The sequence below is a fragment of the Palaemon carinicauda genome, chromosome 27 (genome assembly GCF_036898095.1).
Source record: "Palaemon carinicauda isolate YSFRI2023 chromosome 27, ASM3689809v2, whole genome shotgun sequence".
Taxonomy (NCBI): domain Eukaryota; kingdom Metazoa; phylum Arthropoda; class Malacostraca; order Decapoda; family Palaemonidae; genus Palaemon; species Palaemon carinicauda.
The window spans coordinates 86,574,695-86,602,105 of NC_090751.1; the positions used below are offsets into that span (position 1 = coordinate 86,574,695).

The following is a 27,411-nucleotide window of genomic DNA, read 5'->3' on the forward strand; positions in this document are numbered from 1 at the left end:
GGAGGAAGAAGTCCAAGAAGGATTCTTTGTCTGAGGGGTGTCCCCCTAAGCTGAAAAAATCCTGGGGCTCTTATTTTATGCCCTCCAGTGCTTGACTTCTGCATCTTTTCTGTTTCCCCTGCGGGGTAAAGACAGAAGAAAGAAGGTGTCTGCCTTTCGGGAGAGCCAGACTTCCTACCTTTCCCCTATCAGAGGTGAAAGCCCCCACCCTTCCTCTTGTATTGATCCTGACATGGTTAATGCTGATGATGATTCCTGTAGGGACTAGGCCCTGCACACCTTATGGCCTTCATTGGTATCAAAGGTATTCCTTCAGCAGAGAAGCTCCTTCAAGCTTTAGCTTCCTTTAAAGAGCTGAAGCTTGCTACAGATGCCTTCCCTGCAGAAAGAGCCCTTGATGTCAAGGCTGTCACCCTTTCGTAGCCCAAGGAAGTAGCGATTGATGTTCATTCCTCGTTTTCCAGAGAGTCGCCTTGGACAGTGATAATTTCACTAACGAGAGGGAAGAGACCCCCTCCTCCCAGTCCTGCGCCTTCATCCTCATTCTCTGCTGTAGAGCCCTCACGTCCTCTGAAGATGAAGAAGAGCAAGTGGCCTAAATCTTTTCACTCCCTCTTCAATCCTTCTTCTCATAAGCTTTAAAAGAGTTGAGGAACCTCCTGGTGTTGACAACAGCCATCCTTCAGAAAGCTTTAAGGCTTCACTTACTTTGGGGAGGGACCCTCCCAGATCTAAGCATAGAGGAAGAAGAATCTACCTTTAGAGATGATCGTCATGTGAGACCTTCATCACCTGAGTCATCCCCAAGTGCATGATCATAGCTGACTTCACATTCATCTTCATGTGCACCAAGTGCCCATTTGTATATTAGCTTATTCTTCACCAGTCAACTCTTCACACGTATAGTCATTTTCACGTGTATCATCCCGAGTCAGAGCTCGTCATAGACAGAATCGTCTTCATGCTTTAGAATCAGACAGTTAGTTCTACGCACACGCACTTGATCTCCTACACACACGCAATCTCCCATGCATACTGTACATGATTGCCCACACTCACACTGTCTCCATTATGTTCATGATTGCTGCATTGGAAGGGTTTAGCTGTGTGCTCTTGGAAATCATGCAATGTATCCCCACATGCCGGATCTTCACGGGCAAGTGATGACCATGCTCAGTTTTCTTAAAGCGAACCATTGGTTGTATTCTCCTTGCGTAAAGGCTTCACCTGCATTGTACCAGAACACATAAGACTCACGTGCCAGTTCTCCCAAAGATAGTTCCCCAGGCTTTAGAACTTCACACTCAAAAGGTTTATGCACCACATCACCACGTCCAGGATCCCCACACGCTACATTATTACGCTCTAATTCTCCACGCGCTATGTCTGAATGTGTTGGTTTTCCACCAACTTTGTGTTCTAGAACAGATGATCCCAATCCCTGAGATCATAGTTCGCTGATGCAGCAGTAGAGCGTACGTCCTACTCACATCATTCGTGGGTCACAGATTCTCAAGATCAATCCACATCAGATCGTTCTTTAAATAGAACTCCATGTAGCCATTTGTCAGTTGATAACTTGACAAATCAAGAGGCTTAGGGTTTCAAAGAGCCTCACCCTTCTCCCTTTCAGCTTTTACTGCAAGAATGGAAGAAATTACATGAGGTTCCAGCAGGGAGGTGTCCCTCCCCTCAACAGTCACACTCAAAAGGCACTGAGAAAAGTAAAGAATCCACATCAAGGGATTCAGAAGACCTTTTTGAGGAACTGCTTCTGTGAAGCACAAACAGATTAAGGACTTGAGCAATCGTTGGTCTTCTTGGTGCCCTTATGTAAGCCTTGCAGAGGTATAGGGCCCATCCCTGTCACCCAAGGCTCATGCAATGGAGATTGAAACTACAGTAATCCCTCACATATCACGGTTATTGGGGACCAGAACCGACCACTATAAGTGAAAAACCGCGAAGTAGGTTCTGGAATTTCTGGAATATGTAAATTTTTTTTGTGTACATGTACAGTATATATAATAACAATAAGTGTATATTAACCCTATAAATGCATATATTATCATTAGAAAATTAAAGAATCATGTAAATAAATATTGATAATATAGATTATATATTGTACATAAAATAAAGTACTGTACTGTATGAATACTGTAATATGAATGCAGTATTTGATACATTACGTATACTGTATGTACATTACATTTATACATACATACATACATATACCATGGCACTTCCCCCAATTTTGGGGGGTAGCTGACATCAACAAAGAAACAAAAACAAAAAGGGGACCTCTACTCTCTACGTTCCTTCCAGCCTAACAAGGGACTCAACCGAGTTCAGCTGGTACTGCTAGGGTGTCACAGCCCACCCTCCCACATTATCCACCACAGATGAAGCTTCATAATGCTGAATCCCCTACTGCTGCTACCTCCGCGGTCATCTAAGGCATCGGAGGCAGCAGCAGGGCCTACCGGAATTGCGTCACAATCGCTCGCCATTCATTCCTATTTCTAGCACGCTCTCTTGCCTCGCTCACATCTATCCTCCTATCACCCAGAGCTTCCTTCACTCCATCCATCCACCCAAACCTTGGCCTTCCTCTAGTACTTCTCCCATCAACTCTTGCATTCATCACCTTCTTTAGCAGACATCCATTTTCCATTCTCTCAACATGGCCAAACCACCTCAACACATTCATATCCACTCTAGCTGCTAACTCATTTCTTACACCCGTTCTCACTCTCACCACTTCGTTCCTAATCCTATCTACTCGAGATACACCAGCCATACTCCTTAGACACTTCATCTCAAACACATTCAATTTCTGTCTCCATCACTTTCATTCCCCACAACTCCGATCCATACATCACAGTTGGTACAATCACTTTCTCATATAGAACTCTCTTTACATTCATGCCCAACCCTCTATTTTTTACTACTCCCTTAACTGCCCCCAACACTTTGCAACCTTCATTCACTCTCTGACGTACATCTGCTTCCACTCCACCATTTGCTGCAACAACAGACCCCAAGTACTTAAACTGATCCACCTCCTCAAGTAACTCTCCATTCAACATGACATTCGACCTTGCACCACCTTCCCTTCTCGTACATCTCATAACCTTACTCTTACCCACATTAACTCTCAACTTCCTTCTCTCACACACTCTTCCAAATTCTGTCACTAATCGTCCAAGCTTCTCTTCCGTGTCTGCAACCAGTACAGTATCATCCGCAAACAACAACTGATTTACCTCCCATTCATGGTCATTCTCGTCTACCAGTTTTAATTCTCGTCCAAGCACTCGAGCATTCACCTCTCTCACCAATCCATCAACATACAAGTTAAACAACCAAGGCAACATCACACATCCCTGTCTCAGCCCCACTCTCACCGGAAACCAATCACTCACTTCATTTCCTATCTTAACACATGCTTTACTACCTTTGTAGAAACTTTTCACTGCTTGCAACAACCTTCCACCAACTCCATATAACCTCATCACATTCCACATTGCGTCCCTATCAACTCTATCATACGCTTTCTCCAGATCCATAAACGCAACATACACCTCCTTACCTTCTGCTAAATATTTCTCACATATCTGCCTAACTGTAAAAATCTGATTCATACAACCCCTACCTCTTCTAAAACCACCCTGTATTTCCAAGATTGCATTCTCTGTTTTATCCTTGATCCTATTAATCAATACTCTACCATACACTTTTCCAACTACGCTTAACAAACTAATACCTCTTGAATTACAACACTCATGCACATCTCCCTTACCCTTATATAGTGGTACAATACATGCACAAACCCAATCTACTGGTACCATTGACAACACAAAACACATATTAAACAATCTCACCAACCATTCAAGTACAGTCACACCCCCCTCCTTCAACATCTCAGCTCTCACACCATCCATACTAGATGCTTTTCCTACTCTCGTTTCATCTAGTGCTCTCCTCACTTCATCTATTGTAATCTCTTTCTCATTCTCATCTCCCATCACTGGCACCTCAACACCTGCAACAGCAATTATATCTGCCTCTCTATTATCCTCAACATTCAGTAAACTTTCAAAATATTCCGACCATCTTTTCCTTGCCTCCTCTCCTTTTAACAACCTTCCATTTCCATCTTTCACTGTCTCTTCCATTCTTGAGCCAGCCTTCCTTACTCTCTTCACTTCTTTCCAAAACTTCTTCTTTTTCTCTTCATATGAATGACCTAATCCCTGACCCCACCTCAGGTCAGCTGCCCTCTTTGCCTCACGTACCTTGCGCTTTACTTCCACATTTTTCTCTTTATATTTTTCATACTTCTCTATACTATTACTCTGCAGCCATTCTTCAAAAGCCCTTTTACCTTCACTCCTTCATTCCACCATTCACTGCCCTTCCTCATGCTGCCTCCAACAACCTTCTTTCCACACATCACTTGCAATCCCAACAAAATTTTCTTTTACTAACTTCCACTCCTCCTCTAAATTGCCAGTTTCTCTTACTTTCACTTCGTCATATATCATTTTCAACCTTTCCTGATATTTACTTTTTACCCCCAGTTTTATTAGCTCTTCAACCCTCACTACCTCCCTTTTACATCCACCTACTATATTCCCCCATTCTTTTGCTACAACTAATTTTCCTCCACCAAAAAATGATCAGACATACCGTTAGCCATACCCCTAAACATGTGCACATCTTTCAATCTTCCAAACATTCTTTTAGTTATCAACACAATCCATTAATGCCCTTTCTACTACTCTTCCATTTGCCACTCTTACCCATGTATACTTATTTTTATCTTTCTTTTTGAAAAAACTATTACTTATCACCATCTCTTGCTCAACACACATATCTACCAGTCTCTCACCACTCTCATTTTCACCTGGTACAGTACGCCATACTTCCCGATGACACCTTCTACCTCTCCAGCGCCCACTCTAGCATTTAAGTCACCCATGACAACTACATAATTCCTTCTACCCAGTCCTTCTACACACCTAGTTAATTCATTCCAGAACTCATTCCGCTCTTCTTCACTTTTCTCACTACCTGGTCCATATGCACTGACAAACGCCCAACATTCCCTACCCAACCTAACCCTTACCCACATTAACCTAGATGATATCTCCTTCCATTCCACTACTTTACCTGTCATCCATTCACTCAGCAATAAAGCCACACCCTCTCTCGCTCTTCCCCTTTCAATCCCGGACACTCTACCAGACATTTCACCAAACATCACTTCACCCTTTCGTTTTATCTTCGTCTCACACAAGACTAATACATCCATCCATCTATTCCTAAACATACTTCCAATTTCACATCTTTTACTCTCTATCGTACTACATCCACGCACATTCAAACACCCCAAAACTAGAGTGCGGGGAGCAGTCACTCTCCCCCCAGCTCCATCTCTTTGTCGATGTCTCACAGGATGTAGATACAGGAGAGGAGGTTCCTAGCCCCCTCGTCCCGTCCCCTTTAGTCGCCTCTTACAACACGCAGGGATAACGTTGGCACTATTCTTGTTTTTATGTAAGTGTACATGTACATACATATGTAGATATTAGTAGTGTATGTGTATATATTGTAGATATGTTTTTAGAACTCTTATTCTTATAACAAGATATTTAATTCTCCTCTAACAATGATGATGATCTTGATAAAAGACGATGAAACACCTCTGCAGTATGATGGAGGTGATGAAGATGATTTACTGCACAGGTTAATGAAAGCTTTACTGCTCCTCAGGTGACGCCTCATCGTCAGTTGATAGTGGCGGTAGATCGTCAACGACAGCTTCCGATAGAGCTGGAGAAACTGCAGGAGGTGGCGTAGTGACTCGGTGGGAAGCCGGAGAGGCAGCAGGAAGAGTATCTGATGCTTCTGCAGAAAGTTTTTGGCGCACTAGGAACATCGTGATGGAAAGTTGTTGGCGCTCTTTTTTTTCATCTGAGCAAAGATGCTCTAGTACAACGCCATTACACCGTCAATACGGTTACTAAATTCGATGGATCAGACCATATTATCGTTAATTCCCTGCGCCCTTTGTTTCATAGCCTGTGCCATGTTGCAGAGCTCTTGCAGGTTGTCCAAGGTAAGGCCACGTTCTTCAGATTCGTTGTCTTATTCCACAACAGAAGGTGGAGTATCTGGGTATGTTGATCATTACAACATCAATAAAGGTCTTTCATGAACCAACAGAATCAGCAGACTCAGAAGAGTAGTGAAGCCCTTTGTTTCACTGTGGCAACAGCTGCTAGGTCAACTTACCTCGCTTGAGAAACTGGTTCCATATGGTCAACTTCATCTAAGTTCCTTTGAGTTATTTCTGAAAAGATACTAGTTGGCCGCCACCGATCCCCCTCACCATCCTGTTCCAACGGGACAAGGTGTATTAACTGTTCTAGCATGGTGGCTGGATGCCGAGAACCTCTGCAAAGGAATTTCCTCGGAGTCTCCTCTTCCAAAAATGATTTCTTTTCAAATATGTCAAAAGACGGATGGGGTGCACACCTCAAGAATCTTATGCATAAGAGGTATCGGTGTGATGAAGAAAAACTTCTGCACATCAGTCTGTTGGAAATGAAGGCAGTGCTATTGGTTCTGCAGTCATTCCAACAGTATTTAATAGGCCACTTGGTACTATAGTGTTAATGAGTGACAACACTACCATATTGGCATATGTCAACAAACAAGGGGAGGTCCTGTGTCACATCACTTCTCTAAGTTGGCGAAGCAGGCACACTCCTGGGTAATAGACAATGTGATGGACATAGCAGAAGATATCATTCCAGTTACAAAGAAGGTCTTAGCCAACAAATCTGGTCACCAGGGACAGGTGGTGAAGAGGTTTTATACTTTGTGGGGTTCCCTGTCAATGGAGCTATTTGCCACTGACCTCAACCAAAAGCTTACGGTATTCTGCTCACCAGTTCTGGACCTGACAGCAACACTAGAAAATGCCCTCCAACAGTAGTGGGACAACTCAGTCACTCATGCTTTTCCGCCGCTTTGCTTAATCTGAAGGGTATTGACTACCCTTACTCTAAGAATAACCCACTGGGTCCCACGTACTTGTATGCAGAATGGTACCCTGACTTGCGCTCTTAGCAGAAGTACCATAGGGGAAGTTCTTCTGGTATCCCACAAGAAGAGGTACCATAATGTGATGAATTCCCTGTCACTAAGTGGGTGGAGACTATCCAGCATCTCCGAATGAAGGCTTTTTATTAGGGATTGCTCAGGAGATTGCAAAGTGGGCCATCTTCTGCAGTTGGTATCATAGTAGGGGTTCGTCTCTGCTCGTAGTCTCTCTGCAGCTGATAGAAGATTTTCATGTTTACTTTCGCTGTGAAAAGCTCCTCTTGATCTCAGCAGTAAAAGGCTATCGCTCGGCGTTGAGCTAAGTCGTCAAGCTGAAGGGTTTGGATCTTCCTTCCTCATATAAATTTTTTATGCTGATGAGGAGCTTTGAACAGTCCTGTCCTCCGAGGGGACTTGAAACGGGGCCGTCGTTGAATGTTACTCTGGTTTTGCGGTCACTCAGACATGCCCTTATGAACCATTAAGATGAGGCATCAGATTTTTCAGATTTTTGCACCTCCCTATGTAAAGTGGATGGTCATCCCTTTGTTTTATACCAGCCAGCTTGGTTTTAGGGACTTCTTCCTCCTTAGGATAAGTCTCCTAGCAAAGGACAAGATACAGTATTTGCATATTTGTAGGAACAAATCACAAATTTTTAAAGTAATTTGTATTTTTCCTAACTAAACAGACCTGAGTTCTTAGGTTTTCCTTCCCACCTCATCCACATCTCTAGTCCTAGAAGATCAAAGTAGCTACTCGATGTACTGGAAAGTGCTGAGGCTACTTCGCTACCCACCAGTAATTACCAACACCTTGTTATAGACTTTAAACAGCTGTATGCCAATAAACTGAAATAATATTCCTATTAAAGGACTAAGTTTTGTGTAGTTAGGAAAAATACAAATTGCTTTAAAATGGGATTATTTTCTAAACCTGATGTTATATTTAGTATCATTGGTGTTGGTAGTGGATTTTGTATTGCAGGAGAATGATACAGAGATATCTGCTGATATGGTAGAACAAGAATCACTGAATGCCAGTTCATCTGAAGCTCAGGAAACTCAGGGACCAGGTCAGTTGATATTGACAGTATATGGGTTGTTGTATTCATAAGATATTCAATCTATGGGGATTAGTCTTCACATAAAGTTTTGGTGAGGTTTAAGATACAACTGGTAGTCTGGACAAGTTTCATTTGTAACTACATCTTTCTCTTCATTAAAGAATTTGTAAGCTAAGAATTGTTATGATTAAGCATGCAGTACACTATCTCGGGTATTGATGAGGATTAAGTTTTATTCCTATGTATTTTGTATTTTTATCATTTTGTTCATGTCATAATATTCAGAATAAAAGGAGGAGCTAATAATTAAATTTCAACATGGAAATGAGACCTTATCATATCCCTTATAATTAAGACCTCTGATGCCAGATGAACTCCCCCATCCCATCCCATCCCATCCCAGCTATTTACAAAACAGTCAACTAGGCAAAACAGTCAACTTGGTTAGTAGAAGAAAGATAGTCAGTACTGTTTCTGTTGCTTCTTATTTTTCCTATGCATTTATAAAGCTTTCATCTTTTAAATAGGGAGATAATTTTGGCACAAGCTGAAATGGCTGTTGAATTCATTAATTGTGTAGTTAATGGCAGGTGATGTGTGGGGGCGAGAAGCTGCACTACACCTCCTGTCAGAGGAGTCCCACTTTGAATTTCGGCTGCGAGTAAACACTTAGTGTTGCGCCCTTATCCGAATTTTTTCATCTTTTTCTTATAATAAGGGAATGCTGACTGTTGATTGTTGTAATGGAAATGAAGCAAGAGGTTTGTATTTGCTGGTGAAAGGGTGTACATTGCAACTGGTTTATAAGTAAACCAGCTGTACATCCACACTCCATGTGTGTCTTGTACGGGGCATGATTGTTCACAATCATCCCCGTGTGCCAAGTGCAGGTTATGGCCTTCTGCCTGGGCAGGCGTACACCTTGAGGGGAAGAGCGCTAAGCCTTCTCCAGGTATTGTCTTGGCAAAAGCCAAGACATTGAGGAAGGCTTTTGCTTCTATCTAATCAGTGAGCGCGTCTGCTGCCGCCACCACCGCCCATATAGCCTTCTGTCCCCAGGAACTATGCATCAGGAGTAAGGAACCCTCTTATCTCAGGTTCTGAGTGTGTGTTGTGTTCCCCCAGTGTTTGCCACACCTCATTGGAGATTGAGGCTCTTCACCTATTTCCATTCAGACCGCTAACGGCGAATTTGATGTAGGGAAGTCTTGGACCTCCTTAGGACTTTTAGACCTCCATGACTTTGTTGAGTGAGATGATAGCTAATGCTGCATTTCCCCTGGTGATGCCAGTAGTGAAAGTCAAGGTTGTGCCCTCAGTATCAGTGACCCCAGTGGTTTACCCTTTAGTACTACTTCATCTTAGCTTAAAAAGACTGTTAATGTTAGTAAAGTGATACTTTTGCTTGTGGAAAAAGCTCCGGCACCTGGAGGTGTCATGACTAAAAATGCTGTGTCATCATTGCAGGTTGACCCGTCAGTCTGCGTGTGGATGGAGGACTCTCCTTGGAGAGACTGAAAGTGGAAGGTATATCCTTCTTAGCCTGTGAGTTGTTGGTCATGGAAATGTCTGCCATGGCCTTCCTCCAAATTTTTTTCTGGCTTTACTAGTAGTGTGGCGCAGTAACATACTTCACAAAGTCAACAGGGAGGGGTTATTAACCTTGAAGTCTTTTGAGAAATGCACGAGTCTCATGCTGTCTTGTGGAATGGCAGTAACCTTTGCACACCAGTCAGCAAACCAGTAGGCCAACTGGGTTTTAAAGAGAAGGGATACCTTGGTTTTCTGTTTCTCAAAGTAAGTTAGCTCAGAGGTAACTTTGTTGCTTTGAAACTCTTCGATACAGGCGCCAATGTCTCTGCTTCCAATGAGGCGCACGCAGGTGCCGGTGGAGATTTGAGGACTGCATCGTAAGAATCCCTGACCCAGCATGCAGTCTACTTCCAGAGTCTTGGCCCTTTGAAGAAAGCTGTGGGCAAGTCCTTGGGTTCAACCAAGCCTGCGAACTTGTGTACAAGGAAGTGGCCCTTGCCTGTTCCTAGATTTTTTATCAGGACTACCCACAACTATTTCTTGAAAGGAGCCTGTCCATGCACATCCCTTTCATGTCCTGCAACCTGGTTTCTTTAGGATGGGGGGGACAGGGGGGCAAGGGAAGGAGAGGAAAACACTGATGCTGTTGTTTCCCCTCTCCCACTGCCGAGAGTAGGGGGATACCTGTCTTGCCATTGGGCATCCTGGCAGAGAGACAGGAACTGAACCTTGTTTAGTGGGTGTCCTTCGTGACGGTTACTTACTACCCTTTTAAGACCATTGAGGCCCTCCCCATCTCATATACCAATAGAGTTCTCATCCAATCCTTCAACCTTGCCAAAAGCCCTGGTCATGCAGGCAGAGGGGAAAGGTATGTTTGAGAATACACTAGAAGTCATTTGAGATGAGTCTTTGGGCTTCTACTGTGGGTAGAGACTTGTCATCAACCACTCCCAAGTTTAGTGATGCGTTCCATCAAAAAGGGAGACTTGATGCTTTTGGTGAACCTGAAAGACAAGTACTTTCAAGGGTCTTTGCATCAGTCCTCTCAAAAGTACTCTGCTTCTCTCTATATGGTATGGTGTACCAGTTCAAGACTCTGTGCTTTGGATTTGTATGGTTCATCAGGTGTTCACCTTGGTAGAAGCTTGAGCCCACTTGCAAGTGATATGTGACATATCTGTTAATGTATCTTGATGATTGACTGATCTTTGCCTCCTCAGCAAGGCAGTTGCTACAGAATGAGGATTGGATTCTCGTATTTTGCCTTGATCTGGGCAGTCTTCTTTCCCATATTTCCTCACTGGAGAAACCCGTTCCCATGGGTGCCTCCACCAGAGATTTGAAAGATTCCTGGTGAGCAGCCACGGATCCCCCGTTCCTTCCTGTTCCAGTGGGACAGGAGGGTCGAAGAAATTTTACCTGGTGGCTGAACGAGGAAACCCTCACTTGGATGTGTACGATTTTTCTCTGCTCAGCCTAAGCTGCCAGTTAGTCAATAGTGTTGATTATGCCAGAACTCATTATGATCCTGGTAATTTACAGATGGCCTCATGCTGAGTGGTATCCTTATCTGTTATCACTTCTAGTCGAGGTCCTGGAGAGAACTATCCTAATGATCCACATTTCTTTGTCAGCTGCACCTTCAGAGATACCACCAACTGATGAAATCGCTGAAACTTTTTGGTTGGAGATTTAGAACTATAGGTCGAAGCAACTATAGTGCAGATAGCAGATTTCTTCTTATTCCGTTGCTGAGAGACACGCCTTGCAGTTGCGGTTTGTCAAAAGCTGCTGCTCAGCCTTGGAAATGATATTTTGACTGAAGGGTATAGCCCTCTCCTCATGTGAGTTGTCTATGCTCATGAGGAGCTTCGAGCAGTCTTGCCCACCCTGGGATCGCAGCCTTATGGAGTTGGATGTAACCCTTTTTCTTAAGGCTCTTACACATACAATTCTTAGTATAAACCTTAAAGAAGGTCATCAGAGAGGAATTCAACTCTGAAGATTGTCTTTTTCCTAGCCGTAGCATTGGCAAAGAGGGTAGGCAAGTTCCACAGTCTTCATTACATAGTTACCCATACTGAGGGGTGGAAGGAGGTATTTAGTTTTGTGTCCAGTTTTGGCTAAAACTCAGAACCCATGACCGCATGACCTCCAGTTTATAGCTTTTGAAAGGAGATGCTTTTGTGTCCTGTCAGGGCTCTGTGGTGCTATCTGAAGAGGACGCCATACTTCAGGCCAAAGTGTTAGTGACTATGTTAGCATTGGTAGGACCAAGAAAGAGATTATTATGGTAAGCAATATCTTTAGTGCTCCATGAGTCTCGACTGCTTAGAGAGTCAATGTACTACCTTGGATCAGAGTTCACAAAGTCAAGGGCATAGTCCCCACCTTAGCCTGCAAGAGAAACCTATCTGTCAGCCAGGTGGTGAAGGCTGGGATTTTAGAAATGCCAAACCACCTTCATGGCCTTTAACCTACGGTAATATACCCACAAGTCCCTTGACACTTTTGTGCTTTGTCCTGTGTTGGCTGCTCTTAAGTAGTTGTATAGGCAGCCTAGCTCCTACACATGACAGGCAGCATCTTGTCTATTGTAATGTATAGATGTAAGTCTGGAATGAATGGTAAAATGACTGGCTTTATTCTGTCTCCTCTCCTGAATATGAAGTCGTTGAAGTGTTACAAGTTGGATCTAACTTGATGCTGGTAAGTTACACTTCTGAGCTCCAGTCTTTAATTTTAAAGAAGTATCTCCACTGCCCTCCCTAATGAGTGGGAGGATGGTGGAATTTATACCAATCCATTGCTCATCATACACCAGGTATAATTTTTGGGGAGTGATTTCCCTTTGTGAGAAGGGTTTCCTCAGTTGACCATTTACAATTCAACTTGGACAGGTGAGGCCCTATCAGTTTACTCATCCCCATGAGAAACAGATAGGAGATTGCTGAAGTCATCTCCTTTGCACCTGCATGTGACCAGGCAGATTTATATTTCCAAGGAGGAAGAACATCCAACCAGTTCAGTTCTAGGGGTACTTCTAACTTATCAAGCAGTGAGTTTCTCTATTTAGAGGACAAAAGGTTTTTATACACATAAATAGCAAATTTTAAATATTTAACTTAGCCGGTGAATATATAGCTGCAACTCTGTTGCTCGACAGACAAACTCTACGGAAAAAACTCGCCAGCGATCGCTACACAGGTTGCGGGTGTGCCCAACAGCGCCATCTGTCGACCAGATACCCAGCTCTTATGTAAACAAAGACTCAATTTTCTCTCTGTCGAGGTGTCGACAAGACGTACTTTACTCGCTGTTGCTAAACTGGAGTTTTTCACATCTTATTGGTGAAGTACTATATTCTGGTTTTGAGCTTTCGCTGTGCAGGGTTTTTCTTCAAACAAATCCTTGAACTCTTTTTTGTAACGGATTCATTGTTGATGACTTAGATCGTTTTTGGAATTTTCCCTTGACCAATTCAAAATGGCTGACCCTTCACAAGTTCCCAAATTTAGGAAATGCAATGCTAGGGACTGTTCTAGGCGTCTTCCGAAGGCTTCTATCGACCCTCACACTGTTTGTTCCAATTGTAGGGGTAAAACCTGTCAATTGGAAGATCGGTGTGAGGAGTGCGTGGGCCTTTCGGAATTCGATTTTATCGAATTCGAAAAGTACACACGTAGGCTAGAGAGAGATAGAGTTAGGAGAAGTTCTTCTCGATCTATTGATGTATCCTCTCCTCATGCCACACAACCTATTCCTTCCCCTGTAGTGGTTGTTCATAACCCCCCTCCTAGCACTCAGGAACCATCGATGGCTGACATGATGCGTGCCATCCAGGCTCTGGGTGAGAGAGTTGAGTCCCTTGCAAGTGACCGCAATCACCTCATGGCGGATGTTAAGGAGCTTAAGTGCCAAAGTGCAGTGGGAAGTGCTAAAGTGCCAAGTGATAGTGTTGTGAACAGTGTTGCGCTTGAGGGTTCGTCTGTTCGTGCCTGTCGTCCTCCTAGTCCGGGACCTCTTGCAAGCTCCCAAGTCCAGGGGAGAAGCAATGTCGTACGACGCATGGGTTTGAGAGGCTTTAATCAGTGAACAGACGTTCCCTCCATGGTATCGGGCGTATCTACCCAAGATCGCCCCTACCTACCTAAGACGAGAGAGCCCATTTATACCTCGTCGTCTGAAGGTGTTTCTCGCAAGAAACTTTGGACCAAGGTCTCACGACCTTTAAAAAGTAAATCGGTCCCTTCAGGACAAGTCCAACGTCCCGGTTGTAGTCACTGGGTCAGTTCGGACTCGTTGCCGTCATCTGATGACTGCTCACCGCCTAAGAGAGGCAAAGCGGTACCGCTTCAGACCCTAACACCGTCTGTCGCCGCACCTGCTCCCGTAGACCCTAAATGGGCTTTACTGCAAGACATGCAGTCCAAGCTTACGTCTCTAATGCAGGACTTTCATGCGGAGAAGGTTGCTGCCGTACCAGCAGCGAGTGCAGTAACTAGCCTACAACCTTCTAAGCGATCGGTTGTGCGTCCTGTGGACGCTGAGGTAACCTTCTCACGTACACCAGTTGAGGGAGTTCCTCCACCGATGCGTTCCAGTGTGGGCTGCCAGCCGCATGTTGACGTTAAGCGACGCACGGAAGTGGGTGTTGACGTTCTGGACGTTCAACAACCTTCAGAGTTGACTTGTTTTGACGCGGTGCGTCAACCTCCGCAACCCAGTCAGTCTAGACAGTCTCGGGTAGACGCTGTGCGTCCTCGCGCTACCATGGTTGTTGACAGCTCACAGACTGTGCAGCAGGTCCATGACATTGCGTCCGGCTCAGTCACGCATGCACCAGTACGACCGGACTCAGCGAACCAGCCGTTACCCACTCCGTTGCCGTTTCCTCATCAGTTCTCGGATGAGGAACTTTCTGATGACGATGTTGCTGCACATCAAGATGAACAACAATCAGAACTGGACGAGCCTAAGTCTACTCAACCCTCTTTGGACTTTAGAAAAGTTTTGGCTATTTTCAAAGAGCTGTTTCCTGACCAGTTTGTTTCTGTGGCTCCTCGTTCTCCGCCTTCAGAGTTTGTTTTAGGCATGCCTTCTACCGCACCTGCCTTTACTAGACTCGTCCTCGCACGCTCGTCCAAGAAAGCTTTGCGGGTGATAGGAGACTGGTTAGAGTCCAAGAAGAGTTTAGGGAAGACAGCATTTGCTTTTCCCCCTGCTAGACTCTCTTCTAGATCGAGCGTCTGGTATGCCACGGGAGAAGTTCTCGGCTTGGGAGTTCCTGCCTCTGCCCAGGGCGACTTCTCAAGTCTTGTAGACTCTCCCCGCCGCCTTGCCATGAGACGCTCAAAGATTTGTTGGTCATCATCGGACCTGGACCACCTTATGAAAGGAATCTTTAGGGCTTTTGAAGTCTTTAACTTCTTAGACTGGTGCCTAGGAGCCCTAAGCAGGAAGATCTCTTCGACAGATAAAGAGACTTCTTTGCTTATTATGTCCTGCATGGACAAGGCCGTCCGTGATGGGTCCAATGAGCTTGCTGCCTCATTTGTGTCCGGAGTCCTAAAAAAGCGAGAATCTCTCTGCTCATTCCTTTCTGCTGGAGTTACACCGTGCCAGAGATCTGAGCTTCTCTTTGCTCCTCTTTCCAAGTGCCTTTTTCCAGAAGTCCTGATAAAGGAAATAGCCGCTTCGTTAGTGCAGAAGGACACTCACGATCTTGTTGCGTCCTCAGCTCTCAAAGCTCCCCCTTTGCCTACATTATCAGCTAGACCGAGGATGGACACTCCAGCGTCTCGCTTTATTCCGCCCTTTCGTGGCAGAGCCTCCAGCAGAGGAGGTGCTCGTGCCGAAGGGAAGCGAGGGAAGAGGAAAGGATCCAAGTCCTTTAAGGGCAGAGTCTGACTGCCCGCAACTTCAGACAGCAGTGGGAGCCAGACTCAAGAACTTCTGGCAAGCCTGGGAGAAGAGAGGCGCAGATGCACAATCTGTGAAGTTGCTCAGAGAGGGGTACAAGATCCCGTTTGTACGAAAACCCCCTCTAGCGACGTCTCCCATCGATCTCTCTCCCAGGTACAGAGAGGAAGAAAAGAGACAAGCCCTGAAACTGGAAATGTCTCTTTTGCTAAAGAAGGGAGCGGTGGTCAAAGTCTCGGACCTTCAATCTCCGGGATTCTACAACCGCCTCTTCTTGGTTTCAAAGAAGACAGGAGGGTGGAGGCCGGTACTAGACGTCAGTGCTCTGAATGTCTTTGTCACAAAGACGAAGTTCTCCATGGAGACCACAAAGTCAGTCTTAGCAGCGGTCAGAAGGGAAGACTGGATGGTCTCCCTAGACCTAAGGGACGCCTACTTCCACGTCCCCATCCACTCAGACTCCCAACCTTTTCTGAGATTCGTTTTCGAAAAGGTGGTCTACCAGTTTCGGGCCCTGTGCTTTATCCTAAGCACAGCTCCTCTCGTGTTTACGAGGCTGATGAGGAATGTAGCCAAATTCCTCCATTTATCGGACATCCGAGCCTCCCTTTATTTGGACGACTGGCTTCTCAGAGCCTCTTCCAGTCGTCGCTGTCTGAAGGATCTAAAGTGGACTCTAGATCTGACCAAGGAATTGGGACTCCTAGTCAATTTGGAAAAGTCGCAACTGGTCCCATCCCAAACTATTGTGTATTTAGGGATGGAGATTCACAGTCAAGCTTTTCGGGCTTTTCCGTCGGCCCCCAGAATAAGTCAAGCCCTGTTATTCATCCAGAACATGCTGAAGAAGGAACGCTGCTCAGTCAGGCTGTGGATGAGTCTGGTAGGGACGCTATCATCCCTGGAACAATTTGTGTCATTAGGAAGACTACACCTCCGTCCGCTTCAATACCATCTAGCTTTTCACTGGAAAAAGGACAAGACGCTAGAAGCGGTCTCGATCCCGATTTCCGAAAAGATGAAGTCTTGTCTGACTTGGTGGAAGGACAATATCAACTTGAGAGAGGGTCTTCCCCTGGCTGTTCAGACTCCCAACCACGTTCTCTTCTCGGACGCATCGGACGTGGGCTGGGGCGCGACATTAGACGGTCGGGAATGCTCAGGACTGTGGAACTCGAGTCAGAGGAACATGCATATCAACTGCAAGGAGCTGTTAGCAGTACATCTAGCCTTGAAAAGCTTCAAGTCTCTCCTTCGAGGCAAAGTGGTGGAAGTGAACTCAGACAACACCACTGCCTTGGCGTACATCTCCAAGCAAGGAGGGACCCACTCACTGACGCTGTACGAGATCGCAAGGGACCTCCTCATCTGGTCAAAAGATCAAGACATCTCACTAGTAACGAGGTTCATCCAAGGCAACTTGAATGTCATAGCAGATTGTCTCAGTCGGAAAGGGCAAGTAATTCCAACAGAATGGACCCTCCACAAGGATGTGTGCAAGAGACTTTGGGCCACTTGGGGCCAGCCAACCATAGATCTCTTTGCAACCTCGCTGAACAAGAGGCTTCCAATCTATTGCTCCCCAGTCCCGGACCCAGCAGCAATACATATAGATGCCTTTCTCTTAGATTGGTCACATCTAGATCTCTACGCATTCCCACCGTTCAAGATTGTCAACAAGGTACTGCAGAAGTTTGCCTCTCACGAAGGGACAAGGTTGACGCTAGTTGCACCCCTCTGGCCCGTGAGAGAATGGTTCACCGAGGTACTTCGATGGCTAGTAGACGTTCCCAGAAGTCTTCCCCTAAGGGTGGACCTTCTACGTCAGCCACACGTAAAGAAGGTACACCAAAGCCTCCTCGCTCTTCGTCTGACTGCCTTCAGACTATCGAAAGACTCTCGAGAGCTAGAGGCTTTTCGAAGGAGGCAGCCAGTGCGATTGCAAGAGCAAGGAGAGCATCCACCATTAGACTACCAATCGAAGTGGGAAGTCTTCCGAGACTGGTGCAAGTCAGTTTCTGTATCCTCGACCAGTACCTCTGTAGCTCAAATAGCTGACTTTCTCTTATACCTGAGAAAAGGACGATCCCTTTCAGCTCCCACTATCAAGGGCTACAGAAGCGTGTTGGCATCGGTCTTCCGGCATAGAGGCTTAGATCTTTCCAACAATAAAGATCTTCAAGACCTCCTTAAGTCTTTTGAGACCACTAAGGAGCGTCGTTTGGTTACACCTGGTTGGAATTTAGACGTGGTACTAAGATTCCTCATGTCAGACAGGTTTGAGCCGCTACAATCAGCCTCCTTTAAAGATCTCACTCTAAAGACACTTTTCCTAGTATGCTTAGCCTCAGCTAAAAGAGTCAGTGAGATTCATGCCTTCAGCAAGAACATCGGATTTTCATCAGAAAAAGCCACATGTTCGCTACAACTTGGTTTTCTAGCCAAAAATGAGCTGCCTTCTCGACCTTGGCCTAAATCGTTCGATATTCCCAGCTTATCGGAGATTGTAGGCAATGAACTAGAAAGAGTCTTATGCCCTGTGAGAGCTCTTAAGTTCTATTTAAAGCGCACTAAACCTTTACGAGGCCAATCTGAAGCTTTATGGTGTTCAGTTAAGAAACCATCTTTGCCTATGTCAAAGAATGCTTTATCCTACTTTATCAGACTGTTAATACGAGAAGCTCATTCACATCTGAGTGAGGAAGACCAAGCTTTGCTTAAGGTGAAGACGCACGAAGTTAGAGCTGTTGCAACTTCCGTGGCCTTTAAGCAAAATAGATCTCTGCGAAGTATAATGGACGCAACCTATTGGAGAAGCAAGTCAGTGTTCGCGTCTTTTTATCTAAAGGATGTCCAGTCTCTTTACGAGGACTGCTACACACTGGGACCATTCGTAGCAGCGAGTGCAGTAGTGGGTGAGGGCTCAACCACTACAATTCCCTAATTCCATACCCTTTTAATCTTTCTCTTGAAATGTTTTTAATGTTGTTTTTATGGGTTGTCCGGAAGGCTAAGAAGCCTTTCGCATCCTGGTTGATTTGGCGGGTGGTCAAAGTCATTTCTTGAGAGCGCCTAGATTAGGGGTTTGATGAGGTCCTGTTGTATGGGTTGCAACCCTTGATACTTCAGCTCCTAGGAGTCGATCAGCATCCTAAGAGGATCGCGAGGCTCCGTAAGGAAGACGTACTTAAAAGGCAGAGTAATTGTTCAAGTCGACTTCCTTACCAGGTACCTATTTATTTTGTTTTTGTTATTTTGATAACTTCTAAATGAAATAAAAAACTCTTAGCTCATAAAATGTAAACATATTTTACTGGTCTCTACCCACCATCCTGGGTGTGAATCAGCTATATATTCACCGGCTAAGTTAAATATTTAAAAATGATATTTTAATTATAAAATAAATTTTTGAATATACTTACCCGGTGAATATATAAATTAAATGACCCTCCCTTCCTCCCCAATAGAGACGCAGTGGGACGAGGAGAAAATTGAGTCTTTGTTTACATAAGAGCTGGGTATCTGGTCGACAGATGGCGCTGTTGGGCACACCCGTAACCTGTGTAGCGATCGCTGGCGAGTTTTTTCCGTAGAGTTTGTCTGTCGAGCAACAGAGTTGCAGCTATATATTCACCGGGTAAGTATATTCAAAAATTTATTTTATAATTAAAATATCATTTTTTGAGTGTTTTGTATTTCTCCTCCTCAACCAACCCTTTCGGTCATGAGCCAAAAGGTCAAAGGGATTCTGTTCTGACAGATGGTGGAGCAGGTCTTCTTTGCCTGCACGTACCACCTGTTGTTAACTATCTCATTAACGAATTTAATGGCCATTCCAACTTTTGCCGAAATTATCTCCTTATTCAAGGAAGAATACAAGTTATTTAAAAATTTTGTCATATTGATGCTCCATTGTAATTGAATAGTTTGCCACTGTCCAGTTGATGCAATGAGGTATAATTGTTTTGCTTAAAACAGATAATAGTTTTTTGTCACTTAATTTATTACTTATCATTTGTTTATTACAAATGCCATATTCACCACTGTTTGCTATATGATGTTGAAGATCATTTCCATTATTGAATGTTCATATCAGAAATATATACTCCAGGTTGATCCATCCCTCCCCCACCATATTTCTTATTAATTTCTATCATGATGATACTGTATATCTTAGTGTTCCTAACGTTGGATTTGATATGTTAAGTATGAAGTATGTAACATTCAGTAATGAGCAAGTTTATGTATAGCAATACTGTACATACTGTACTACCAATACTTTACACAATTGCAGCAGTGCAAAGAATGCTATACATGTACTGCATAATTTACAGTGATTTTGCTTTTTACTTTCTTTGTTGAGTAGTGGGTTGTTTCAATGTTTAAGTAAAAAGTTTTACATTGGTGTTGCTTGTTTAGGAAGGTAGATTCAGAAAACAATAAGATGGATATTTGATAAATGAAATTTTAAGGCCTTTGAAGCACCTAAACTTGAAGAGGAGGCATAGACTTGAACTGATTTCACGTGTGGAAATGCTGTTTTGCATCTTTGAAAGTTGAAACATAAGGGCATTTTACATTTGGAAAGGTTTGTACTACCTGAAAATGGTATAGCTGCATACCATGGCAATAGGAGTAACAGCACTCAATACATAAATCTTACATGGATACAAACACCCATTACAAGTCATCTTATTTGCTGGTATATTTGGGCCTTGGAAGCTCGCTACAGACCATCTAAAAATGGAAACGTATTACGGAACACCGAGACAGATTTAAAATTGGTCCTTGACATTTTGACATAGTTGATAGTAGAGATACTGAAGTCAATTGAGAAGAGTGCTACAGTATCAAGATGGCAGCGGACAGAACCTGAAGATTTATTTATGAATATTAATGCCAAACTCCCCGAGTGTAGTTATTAAATCGGGATCCCAAGTAGTGCTTCAACTTTTTTAGAATAGTGTGATATACTGTAACCATTTCAGGTCATTCATAGAAGTTGGATCAAGTTGGTACCTTGTGTTGAAGTAGAAATGGTAGTTTAACATAACCAATTCATCTCAGATTTTCACCATGGGAATCATACTGCAGTATTATTTTTATTCCTATCAAGGGCTGTACTGTCATTTAATTAGGCCATTAAGACTTTCATATTTCTCACCTAGTGTATTTAATCTTGAATGAGAATTGGAAAAGAAAACTTAAAATTAACAAAGAAAGCCAACTGAAAGAAACAAAAAAAAAAGCAAAGCAGCTCAGGCATAAGGAGCATTATAAGGAACTTTTATTACTATCTTCAGCATATCTCACAATGCACAAAGCATGCAGTAACCACATATGTGGCAATAACACATTGAACTTGAATTTCGGTGTGTTCTAATTTAGTTGTGTATTACTCAATGTAACATTGCATATATGTCTGAGGTCCACTATGGTTATGCATAATAGAGTTGAAAATCTTTATTGCATAATACAATGTAGTGTAATCTGTTTTACATTCCAAATTATAAACATAGCAATAACAAGCCAAACATAAAGGATTACAGCACACATCTACTGTATGCTCTTTAGATAAAACAGTATTGAACAATGTTATTGGCTGATGTGTACACTTTAACTGTACATTTTATAGTGATTTCAATGTGAATTCTCATGAAAAAACAAAAGTGTACAATATTTTTTCATACACAGTACATTATGTAACAGCAGAACCGTAGCCAATCTTCCAAATGCTTATGACTTGATTATAATATTTATTGGCAATAAATGAAAATTGCGACTCGTTGAATATTGCTCACCCAAGCAAAAGACTCGACTCTTTATCCTGTGTTTGATAAGACCAAAAATCACATCTCTAATCTCTAAATGCATAGAGTGCTTCTGAAGGATTTATTTTTAAATGAAATTAGATAAGAACAAGATTAAGTTGAAGAATTATTCTTTAATGAGAGTAGATAATAAGATCAAGATTGATTTGAAGAAGTTGCGTAACGGATTATGGAGACATAAAATAAATATATGTAAATGAAGGCCAAAAGAAATGTAAATGGGGGTTGAAGGGTTACTGAAAATGTTCTATAGTACACAGTAACTAACCCCCTCTTCCATGCTAAATGATGTAAATGTTTTTATTATTCCACACCCTCTGGGAAGTGCAGCACAATTCAATTGAGAAGGCTGTATGTATGGAGTATGGAAGATCATTTTAAATTTTCTTTATTTTAACACATTGAATGGTTTCTTTAACTGTTTTTAATGTTATATCACTTTTCATGAATAGGAAAGAAGGTCAGTAAAGCAGCCAAACGTCGTCAGAAGAAAGCTGATGCCAATAGAGCTCGTGAGGCCCTAATACGCGAGGAGAAGGATAACAACCGATTTTGTGCTCGTAATGTTGAGGCTGCGAAGTTGAAGGCATTGCTTAAGGCTAGAAAGCTCAAAATGTTTGAAATTCAGCCTGATGGAGATTGGTAATGTTAATGCTTTTTTTATTCAATCATTTATTTAGAAGTTTTACTGAATGCTTAAAATGTAAATTTCCATTTGTTTGCATGCTTTTTAGATCTCTTTGTAAATATGATAGTCTCGTTCAACTTTTTCTCCCTCCCTTTACAAATATAGTGTATTCATTTTGTAAGTTTTGCCAATAATATTTAAGTTTTGGTAGGTTCAGTAATAAGCTTCATAAGATTTATGATAGACATTTTGTTTGATAGCTTTACTCTATCCTTTTGTTTGAAAAAGTAATTCTAATTGTCATTTTATTATTGTGCAAGGTAAGGTACAGTACTATAGTCCATTTCTTTTAGCGAGTCATATTTGCACCGACTCGCAACGGTGCCCTTTTAGCTCGGAAAAGTTTCCCGGTCGCTGATTGGTCAGAATTATCTTGTCCAACCAATCAGAGATCAGGAAACTTTTCCGAGCTAAAAGGGCACCACTGCGAGTCGGTGCAAATATGACTCGCTAAAAGAAATGGACTATAGGTTTCAGTATTGTCTCTTCTACCTACGAAATTTAATCTTAATAAAGTAGTGTGCCTGCTCCAATAGGTAGTGGTATGAATATTGAATATTGCAAGGACTGCAGATCTTTTTCTAATCTTTCCGTTCATTTCAAGATTAATGAAAGTTAAGTTTTACTGATGCACCTTAAATATTTGCTGCTCTAAACACTATTCTTCTTCTTCATATGTAGGTACCTCATATTGTATGACTTGTACAATTTCAATGTAAATAGTATTGCCTGGTATCCTTAAAGCCCCCAGCTTCATTTTAATTTGCTTCTTACTTCTTTTCCATTTTATTTGGTTCTGTTTTTATTCAGTTTTTACCATGCTCAAGGTTTTACGTATCTCATAAGTATAAATCTTCTGGACGAGCCATACCAGAGTTTAGACATTTGACCCAGTGGTCATATTAATCAAAGGCATGCCAATGTTACTGTATTGTGCCGAATGAGAATGGCTCTTAGACATTTCATGTGTGCTTACCTTTCCAAGCTCAGACATAAGTTGTCTTTTGTAACCTGATCTTGCAGAAATTATTCATAAGAGGGAAGGTAACTATAGACATGTATGTAATGAGCCCTCTGCAAAGTAGGTTTTTCCTGTTCAATAAATTCTTTCACTCCTATATATTTTACTGTTTTGTAGTGGTTTATTGCATATATTTGACCTTGGAGAGTGATGTTTTGAACTTTAGGTATGATCATGTATAATTTAGTTCTTGGTGTACAGATATGTTTACTTGTATAGATTTACCTTCTTATTTCACATTTTTCAATATTTAACTTAGCCGGTGATTATATAAGCTGCAGCTCTGCTGCTCGACAGAAAACTCTACGTAAAAAATCCGCCAGCGATCGCTATGCAGGTAGGGGGTGTACTTCAACAGCGCCATCTGTCGTGCAGGTACTCAGTACTCATTGTAAACAAAGAACTCAATTTTCTCTCTGTCGTGCTACCGGCAAGACCTACTAATTCGCTGTTGCTAACTGGTTTTGTTTTCACAACTATTTGGTGAAGTACACTATTCTAGTTTTGAGCTTTCGCTGTGCAGGCTTTCTCTTCAATAAATCCCTGCATTCTTTTTTTGATATCGGATTATTTGTTGATGACTTTGGATAGTTTTTGAATTCCCCTTTGACCAATTCAAAATGGCTGACCCTTCTCAAGTCCCAAAATTCAGGAAGTGTAATGCTAGGGACTGTTCTAGGCGTCTTCCGAAGGCCTCTATCGATCCTCACACCGTTTGTTCCAATTGTCGGGATAAAACCTGTCAATTGGAAGATCGATGTGAGGAATGCGTTGGGCTTTCGGAATTCGATTTTATCGAATTCCAAAAATATACACGTATGCTAGAGAGAGATAGAGTCAGGAGAAGTTCATCTCGTTCTGTTGATTTTTCCTCTCCTCATGCCCCACAACCTATTCCTTCCCCTGTAGTGGTTGCTCCTGATCCCCCTTCTGGCACTCAGGAACCTTCGATGGCTGACATGATGCGTGCCATCCAAGCTCTGGGTGAGAGAGTTGAGTCCCTGGCTAGTGACCGTAACCAGCTCATGGCGGATGTCAAGGAGCTGAAGTGTAAAAGTGCAGTGGGAAGTGGTAAAGTGAGTGATAGTGTTGTGGATAGTGTTGCGCTTGAGGGTTCGTCTGTTCGTGCCTGTCGTCCTCCTAGTCCGGGACCTCTTGCAAGCTCCCAAGTCCAGGGGAGAAGCAATGTCGTATGACCAATGGGTTCGAGAGGCTTTAATCAGCGAACAGACGTTCCCTCCATGGTTTCGGGCGTATCTACCCAAGATCGTCCCACCCACACAAAGACGAGAGAGCCCATTTATTCCTCGTCTGCGGAAGAGGTTTCTCGTAAGAAACCATGGACCAATGTCTCACGACCTCTTAAGCGCAAGTCGGTCCCTTCCGCGCAAGTCCAACGGCCCAGTTGTAGCCACTGGGTCAGTTCGGACTCGCTGCAGTCTTCCGATGACTGCTCACCTCCTAAGAGAGGCAAAGCGGTACCGCCTCAGGCAGTCACACCGTCTGTCGCCGCACCTGCTACTGCAGACCCTAAGTGGTCTTTGCTGCAGACCATGCAGTACCAATTAACGTCTCTAATGCAGGACTTTCGTGCGGAGAAGGTTGCTGCTGCACCAACCTCTTGCCCACAACCAACCACACTCTCGGTTGTGCGTCCTGTGGACGCTGAGGCGACCTTCTTGCGCACTCCAGCTGAGAGAATCCCGCCACCCATGCGTTCCAGTGTACCCTGCCAGCCGCATGTTGACGTTCAGCGACGCACGGAACCTTCCGTTGACGTTCGCGAGGTACAACAACCGACAGAGTTGTTTTGTTTTGACGCGGAGCGTCAACCTCCGCAACCCAGTGTGGTTACCTCTGCTCGCCCACATCAGACTAGACAGTCTGGAGTAGACGCTGTGCGTCCCCGCGCTGCTATGGTTGTTGCCAGTTCACAGACTGGGCAACAGTTCCATGACGTTGCGTCCGGTTCAGTCACGCGTGCACCCGTGCGACCGGACTCAGCTAACCAGCCGATACCTACTCCATTGCCGCTTCCTCCTCAATTCTCGGATGATGGACTCTCTGATGATGACGATGCGGCACACGTTGATGAACCACATTCGGACCTTGACGAGCCCAAGTCCACGCAACCCTCTTTGGACTTTAGAAAAGTTCTTGCTCTGTTCAAAGAGATGTTTCCGGACCAGTTTGTGTCTGTGGCTCCGCGCTCTCCTCCGTCAGAGTGTGCTTTAGGTATGCAGTCATCCTCGCCTGCCTTTACTAGACTCGTCCTCGCACGCTCGTCCAAGAGAGCTTTACGAGTTATAGGAGAGTGGATGCAGTCCAAGAAGAGTCTAGGGAAGACAGCCTTTACGTTTCCCCCTGCTAAACTCTCTTCCAGATCGAGCGTCTGGTATGCCACGGGAGAAGTTCTCGGCTTGGGAGTTCCTGCCTCTGCCCAGGGCGACTTCTCAAGTCTTGTAGACTTTCCCCGCAGGCTAGCTATGAGACGCTCTAAGATATGCTGGTCACCTTCGGACCTAGACCATCTGTTGAAAGGGATATTTAGAGCCTTCGAGGTCTTCAACTTTTTAGACTGGTGTCTGGGAGCTTTGAGCAGGAAGATCTCCCCGACTGAGAAGGAATCTTCCTTGCTCATCATGTCCTGCATGGACAAGGCCATACGTGACGGGTCTAGTGAGCTTGCTGCATCGTTCGTATCCGGAGTCCTCAAGAAGCGTGAGAACCTTTGCTCTTTCCTGTCAGCTGGAGTGACACCTTGTCAAAGATCCGAACTTCTGTTTGCTCCTCTCTCTAAGTGCCTTTTTCCAGAGGACTTGATTAAGAAGATTGCTGCTTCTTTGATACAGAAGGACACCCATGACCTGGTTGCGTCCTCTGCCCGCAAAGCCACCCCTTTGCCTACCTTGTCAGCTAGACCAAGGATGGACACTCCAGCGTCCCGATTTATTCCGCCCTTTCGTGGCAGAGCCTCCAGCAGAGGAGGTGCTCGTGCCGAAGGGAGACGTGGGAAGAAGAAAGGAACCAAGTCCTTTAAAGGCAGAGTCTGACTGCCAGCTTCTTCAGACAGCAGTGGGAGCCAGACTCAAGAACTTCTGGCAGACCTGGGAGAAGAGAGGCGCAGATGCACAATCTGTGAAGTTGCTCAGAGAGGGGTACAAGATCCCGTTTGTACAAAAACCCCCTCTAGCAACGTCTCCCATCGATCTCTCTCCCAGGTACAGAGAGGAAGACAAGAGACGAGCATTGAAACAGGAGGTGTCTCTCTTACTAGAAAAGGGAGCGGTAGTCAAAGTCCTGGACCATCAAACCCCGGGCTTCTACAACCGTCTCTTCTTAGTGGCAAAGAAGACAGGAGGGTGGAGGCCGGTGCTAGACGTCAGTGCGCTGAATGTCTTTGTCACAAAGCAGACGTTCGCCATGGAGACCACAAAGTCCGTTCTAGCAGCGGTCAGAAGGGAAGACTGGATGGTCTCTTTAGACCTAAGGGACGCATACTTTCACGTCCCCATCCACCCAGACTCCCAACCTTTTCTGAGATTTGTTTACGAAAAGGTTGTCTACCAGTTTCAAGCCCTGTGCTTTGGCCTAAGCACAGCTCCTCTTGTGTTTACGAGGCTGATGAGGAATGTAGCCAAATTCCTTCATTTAGCGGACATCAGAGCCTCCCTCTATTTGGACGACTGGCTTCTAAGAGCTTCTTCCAGTCGTCGCTGTCTGAAGGATCTAAAGTGGACTCTACATCTGACCAAGGAATTGGGTCTCCTGGTCAATATGGAAAAGTCTCAAGTGGTCCCATCCCAAACTATTGTGTATTTAGGGATGGAGATTCACAGTCTAGCTTTTCGGGCTTTTCCGTCGGCCCCCAGAACAAGTCAAGCCCAGTTATGCATCCAGAACATGCTGAAGAAGGAACGATGTTCAGTCAGGCAGTGGATGAGTCTGATAGGGACACTATCATCCCTGGAACAGTTCGTATCGTTAGGAAGACTACATCTCCGTCCTCTTCAATATCACCTAGCTGTTTACTGGAAAAAGGACAAGACGCTAGAAGCGGTCTCGATCCCCATTTCCGAGAAGATGAAGTCTTCCCTGACTTGGTGGAAGGACAGTATCAGCCTCAGAGAGGGTCTGCCCCTGGCTGTTCAGACTCCCAACCACGTTCTCTTCTCGGACGCATCGGACACGGGCTGGGGCGCGACATTAGACGGTCGGGAATGCTCGGGAACTT

General features: G+C 44.1%; 1 protein-coding gene across 1 annotated transcript in view; it reads left to right on the forward strand.

Moving 5' to 3' along the window:
* LOC137620788 (deubiquitinase OTUD6B-like) overlaps positions 1 to 27,411 on the forward strand; it is a 177,538-nt gene that overhangs the window by 59,869 nt on the left and 90,258 nt on the right. The window contains exons 4-5 of the mRNA XM_068351218.1: positions 8,101 to 8,188; positions 21,921 to 22,110. Of these exons, the coding sequence (XP_068207319.1) occupies positions 8,101 to 8,188; positions 21,921 to 22,110 (278 nt within the window). The remainder of the gene's footprint in view (positions 1 to 8,100; positions 8,189 to 21,920; positions 22,111 to 27,411) is intronic.